Below are 6000 nucleotides of genomic sequence, written 5' to 3'. Positions count from 1 at the left end.
GGTGCCTGTGAACTTTACTCTCAATTTTGGCTGATACTGAAATCACCTAAAAACCATTTTAATTTTTCAAAACTACTGATGCTGATTTAGTTGGTCTGGGTTATACCCGGGCACTGGGATCTTTATAAGTTCCCACAGAAAATTGTGTGTGCAGCCCAGGTTGAGAACCAGTAGACTGGAACATGGAGACATCTTCAATCCCTTTTCTTTTCCACTCTATATTTATGCTGAAGATTTTGGTTCTCTGACTGGATTAAAAATCAACTAATTTGAAAACTGCATCTCTTAGTTCTTCCAGTCTGTGGACTCTCTCACCGAACAGACGAGGTGTGGGATTTTCATTAGATTTCTGTGTCATTGTTTCCAGAAGAGTGATATTTGTACCATTGGCAGACAAACTCAGTGCACTGACTCTAGCCCCACGTTATGCCTTTCAAATACACACTACAACCAGCAGAGGTTTCCATGACCTGAGGAGAGCGGCCTGAATCCCAGACAGGCACCTGCAGGTCCAGCCTGCATCTGACCATCCTGAGATTGGAGGTAACCGTTTCTAAGGACCACTCCATCAGACTAAAGAGCAAGGCCTATGAAAGGGGTCCTTCCTGCCCATCAGCAGCAAGCCAGTCAATCCTCCTCAGTTTCTGGGGATATTTTTTCTGATTTTAACTTATTATGGACGTTTAATGTTCATTTTCCTGAAGTTTTCCTTATAATTAATCTAGCCAATATGAATTTTCATATCCATTTTAGAGTCCATTTAAATGAGCAAAGACCAAGGAGATATTTTAAGATAGAGTTCACCGAGGCCCATCATATTCATTTGCTAGGGCTACCATACACCAGATCACAGAGTGCATGGCTTAACAACGGGAGTTTATTTTCTCACAGTTCTAGAGGCCAGAAATGCAAGATCATGGTGTCAGCAAAGACGATTTCTTCTGAGGTCTCACTTATCGGCTTGTAGATGGCTGTTTTCTCCCTATGTCTTCACCTTGTCTTTCTTGTGTGTCTGTCTGTGTCCTAATCTCCTTATATACTGCTACTGCTGCTGCTGCTAAGTCGCTTCAGTCGTGTCCGACTCTGTGTGACCCCAGAGAGGCAGCCCACTAGGCTTCCCCGTCCCTGGGATTCTCCAGGCAAGAACACTGGAGTGAGCTGCCATTTCCTTCTCCAATGCATGAAAGTGAAAAGTGAAAGTGAAGTCGGTCAGTCGTGTCTGACTCCTAGCGACCCCATGGACTGCAGCCCACCAGGCTCCTCCGTCCATGGGATTTTCCAGGCAAGAGTACTGGAGTGGGGTGCCATTGCCTTTTCCCCTTATATACTAGTCATATTGGATTAGGACCCATCCTTATGACTTCATTTAACTTTAATTACTTCTTTAAAGACCCCATCTCCAGACCCAGTCACATTTGGAGAGACTGAGGGTTAAGACTTCAATATTTGAATTTGGGGGTATATAACTCATCCATACAACCATGAAATAGAAAATTTTAATACCTTCTTGTCTCCCCTCAGCTGGGATTCTATCGTATGAAACCATGGCCATGATATTTAGTTTGGTTTACTGTCTCTAGCATGAAAGCTGACTTTCTGGGAATGAATACAAAAATAGCTCTACGTAATTTTGGAATTCCATGATAAGCTAATCTAACTAAAAAAAATATTAGAACTACAGAACTTACCAAGTTAGGTAGTAGAAAAAGGAAAAATATAAAATCATGTAACTGATTTCATGAGACCTATATACATTGATTATCTAGGAGAGTTGATTTTGAATTTTCAGCCTTTTGATCTTTCTAAGTGTGTTCACACTTGTCAGGATGTGGTCCTGATTTAGGGCTGAGACTATAAGTCACCACTGTTGTTGTCATTGCTGTTTTAATCACTAATCTTATCTGACTCTTTTGCAAAGCTGTGGACTGTAGCCCACCAGGCTCCTCTGTCTGAAGGATTTCCCAGGCAAGAATACTGGAGTGGGTAGCCATTTCCCTCTCCAGGGGATCTTCCCGACCCAGGGATCAAGCCTGCATCTTCAGCATTAGCAGGCAGATTCTTTATCACTGAGCCACCAGGGAAGCCAAGTAAGTCACCATAAAACTGTCTTAATTTGCCTGTCTTGTTAAGTTGTTTGTTTCTGCAAGGAGACTATTCCTATACCCTCATCAGTACAGAGGACTTCAATCTGAACGCATCAACTGCCTGCTGCTGAAAAGTACTTGGTGATGCTCAGTATATGGACTCTTTCCAATCCCTTTCTTAAAGTGATTCACAAGACTTCCTTGTGGAAAATTTGCACATCTGAAGATCCTGCCTGAGCCCCTCAGTCCATTCAGATTAAAATTATGGTTCAAAGACAGGAACCTACCTTGAGGTTTGGACTTGGTCAGCTTGCCACAGGGCTTGGAGATGGTGACTGTCTTCTGGCAGTCGGCGTTGTGGAGGGCTCGCTTCAGGCTCCCAGTTCGGGTCTTCAGAGCCGTGTTCAGATCACATTCTCCCCAGGCCTGGAACTGGTATTTGCACTCCGCTGGAGGCAGGGTAGGACCAAACAGAAATCTCTGAGTTCCTCTTGGAGTACCATGAAAACAGACGCTTTTATTTTCGATTTTCTGTAGTGAAGTAATTGTTGGTTCACATGCGGTTGTGAAAAATAATACAGTGAGATCCCATATACCTTGCACCCAGTTTCCCTCCGTGGTGATATCCTGCATAGCTACAGCGCCACCAAGAACTTGTCATGGACACAGTCCAGAGAATCTATTTATTCATTGGAGAAGGAAATGGCAACCCACTCCAGTATTCTTGCCTGGAGAATCCCACGGACAAAGGAGCCTGGTGGGCTACAGTCCATGGGGTCGCCAAGAGTCGGACACGACTGAGCAACTAACACACACACAGTTTCACATGCTCTCATGTGTGTATATGGTATGTGGACACTGACTTCCGTGTGACTTTATCACATGTATAGATAAGAGTGAACACCCCCATCAATAGCATTCAAACCACTTCTAACACAAAGGTCCCTTGGGTGATCCTTTTATAGTCGTAGCTTAGCATCCTTCTTCCTTTCCTACCTCCTTGCCGTGCTGTGCTGTGTTTTCTTAGTCGCTCAGTCATGTCTGACTTTTTGCGACCCCATGGACTGTAGCCTGCTAGGCTCCTCTGTCCATGGGGATTCTCCAGGTAAGAATACTGGGGTGGGTAGCCCATCCCTTGGCCAGGGGATCTTCCTGACCCAGGAATTGAACCGGGGTCTCCTGCATTGCAGGTGGATGCTATACCAGCTGAGCTACCAGGGAAGCCCTTCCTACCTCCTGAACCCTTAGTAATTCCTAATCTGTTCTCTGCCTCTATAACTGTGTCATTTTAAGAACACTATATAAATGGAATCATACAGTATGTAATGTTTTGAGATTGGCTTTTTCACTCGGCAGAGTTTCCTGGAGGTCCATCCAACTGTATGAATCAATAGTCTGTTCCTTCCATTGCCGAGGAGTACTCCGTGGTATGCATGTACCCCAGTTTGTTTAACCATTCACCAGCTGAAGGATATCTGGGTTGTTTCCAGCTTTTGGCTATAACAACTAAATCTGCTATACAAATTCATGTATAAATTTTTATAGGAACATAAGTTTCCATTTTCTAGGATAAATGCCTAAGAGTGAAATCACTGCATTGTATAGTAAATACAAGTTTCATTTTGTGAAAAACTGCCATGCTCTTTTCCAGTGTGGCTCTCTGTTCTGTATTCCCGTCACCAACGTGTGCATGATCTAGTTTCTCCTGTATCCTTGCTCGCATTTGATGTTATTTCTGACTTTAGCCATTCTTATCGGTGTGTAGTATATAGTGATGCCTCATTGGTTTTCATTTTCATTTTCATCATGGAGAAGAGATGCTGAACATCTTTTGTTTGTTTGCCACCTATGTATCCTCTTTAGTAAAATGACTGTTTATGTCTTTTGCCCAATTTCTAATTGGATTGCTAGTTTTGACAGCTCTTTATGTATTCTAGACATTTATATATATAAGACCTTTAAAACACATTTTAAGACATTTTATGTATAGATCTTTAGAGTAGTTGTACACAATTTAAGATCAAACGGTATCTGAATTTCACCATGCCTTTATAGAATTTACCTCCACTTATATAAAGGTATAACCCCAAAGGTTATAGAGAATGACAAAGATGTAGTGTATGTATTCATTACCCTTCTCCACTGTCCAGTAGCCAAAACACATTTCTGTAAACCAGTGAGAATATTTGGGGCATTGTGTCCCACTATGGCAAGAAAGAGAAGTCTAGAACGTGGGGAAAAAAAAAAAAAACAGGCAATTTTGGTGTTCCATGGTGGGTTTAGGGTCAAAAGTGTTGAAAGATTCCTTCTCAGATTGGGAGATGAGGTCAACAGGAAACTGGCAATAGTCCCTGAGCTAAAATCTATGAACAGTGGCTCAGAGCAGTCCAGCTGGGTTGGTGAGGAAAGAGCTATGAACCAGTGTGGCAAGTGGGGAGGGAGCAAGAGAGAGAGAGAAGGCCCGGAAGTAACAGAGAGAGAGATCTGGAGAAGGAGGAGACTAAATAAGAAAGGAGGAAGGGAAGAAAAAAGGATCTAGAAATAGAAGGAAAGAGCACACTGTTAAGAGGGACTGAGGGCCTATTTTCTGCCCCTGTTGCTAAGGCAGTGGTCTCCATCAGGGACTACTCTGACCCTCTGCCCCGCCCCAAAAGGAAATGTGCAGCAACATCCAGATACTTGCAGCTGTCATAGTTGCTGAGGTGGGGAGTGCTACCAGAAACTAGTGGGTAAAAGTCAGGAATGCAGCTAAATATCCTACGATGCAAAGAGCAGCCCTCCCTCCAGGGCAAGACAACTATTTGGTTCCAGATTCTAGCAGTACAGAAAACGAGGGACCCGCGGTTAGGCAAGATGCCAGGTTATCTTGTATCTGATAAAATAAACTTGTTAAAATAGAGTCAACCTCAAAAAGATACCCGGTGGAAGGATGCAAGAATTATCTCAGGGTGGAAGATTAAATCAATAGGACAGTAAGGGTGGGACTCACCTCCAAATTGCTTTTTCCAGTTGCAGGGGATCTTACATCTCTGGGTCTTCATGGTTTGTTTACACTCAGCTCCGGTACGGGTGCCCTCGCGGGTGCCCAGCCCACAGTCCCCACTGGTGGGTACACACACACTCCACTGCCATTCTCCACAGTCAGACTTCTTCACCTTCTTTTCTGAAAGGGAAGAAGGAAAAATTATCAACGCCCAGAAAACTCTTTAGCTCCTGGATAAAACCAAGTTCATTCCTGAGCTCCTTAATTGCATGGTCTGTGATTTTACCTCTCTCTTCAGTGTCTAGGAAAGAGTAGAAACTCGGTGTTAGCTGAATGAATGACTGAATCAACCAATGACCAGGAGAAAACTAGGGAGCTAGAACTAATATTTATTTAATTCTTACTATGTGCCAGGGACTGCGCTAAGTGATGTACTGACACCTCCTTTCGAAGCGAATGTTGCTGAAAAAGAGAAGAAGATCAAAGTCAAGTTAAATCTAAAAAATAGGAAAATAGTCTATGAAAATTAACAGTTGTCAGAGTAGTCATTCCAATGTATGTCAATGCTTCTTTCTCTGTCTTAAGATGGAGTGGTGGTCATGGTTTAGTCACTAAGTTGTGTTCGACTCTTGCGCCCCCACAGGCTGTAGCCTGCCAGGCTCCTGTCTCTGGGATTCTCCAGGCAAGAATACTGGAGTGGGTTGCCATTTCCTTCTCCAGGGGATCTTCCAGACCCAGGGATCAAAACCAGGTCTCCTGTATTGCAGGCAGATTCTTTACCAACTGAGTTACGAGCGAAGCCCATAGATGGAGTAACATGCACTAACTGTGATGGACCACAGACGTAACAGACTCTCAGCTCCACAGCCAACTTAGGACAATGTAAGTGACATAGAAAATGTGCTTTATTCCTGCTAAGATTCAGTTTCCTCC

At 43.5% G+C, this 6000-nt stretch overlaps 1 protein-coding gene across 2 annotated transcripts in view; it reads right to left on the bottom strand.

Annotated features, from left to right (window-relative positions):
• PTN (pleiotrophin) overlaps nucleotides 1-6000 on the bottom strand; it is a 111562-nt gene that overhangs the window by 22531 nt on the left and 83031 nt on the right. For both annotated transcript variants that reach the window (XM_010831620.1, XM_010831621.1), the window contains exons 3-4: nucleotides 5074-5247; nucleotides 2372-2533 (exon numbers count right to left, since the gene is read on the bottom strand). In XM_010831620.1, the coding sequence (XP_010829922.1) occupies nucleotides 2372-2533; nucleotides 5074-5247 (336 nt within the window). The remainder of the gene's footprint in view (nucleotides 1-2371; nucleotides 2534-5073; nucleotides 5248-6000) is intronic.

The sequence above is a fragment of the Bison bison genome, unplaced genomic scaffold (genome assembly GCF_000754665.1).
Source record: "Bison bison bison isolate TAMUID 2011002044 unplaced genomic scaffold, Bison_UMD1.0 scf7180017864530, whole genome shotgun sequence".
Lineage (NCBI taxonomy): Eukaryota > Metazoa > Chordata > Mammalia > Artiodactyla > Bovidae > Bison > Bison bison.
This window is presented reverse-complemented; position numbering and strand designations above follow the sequence as displayed.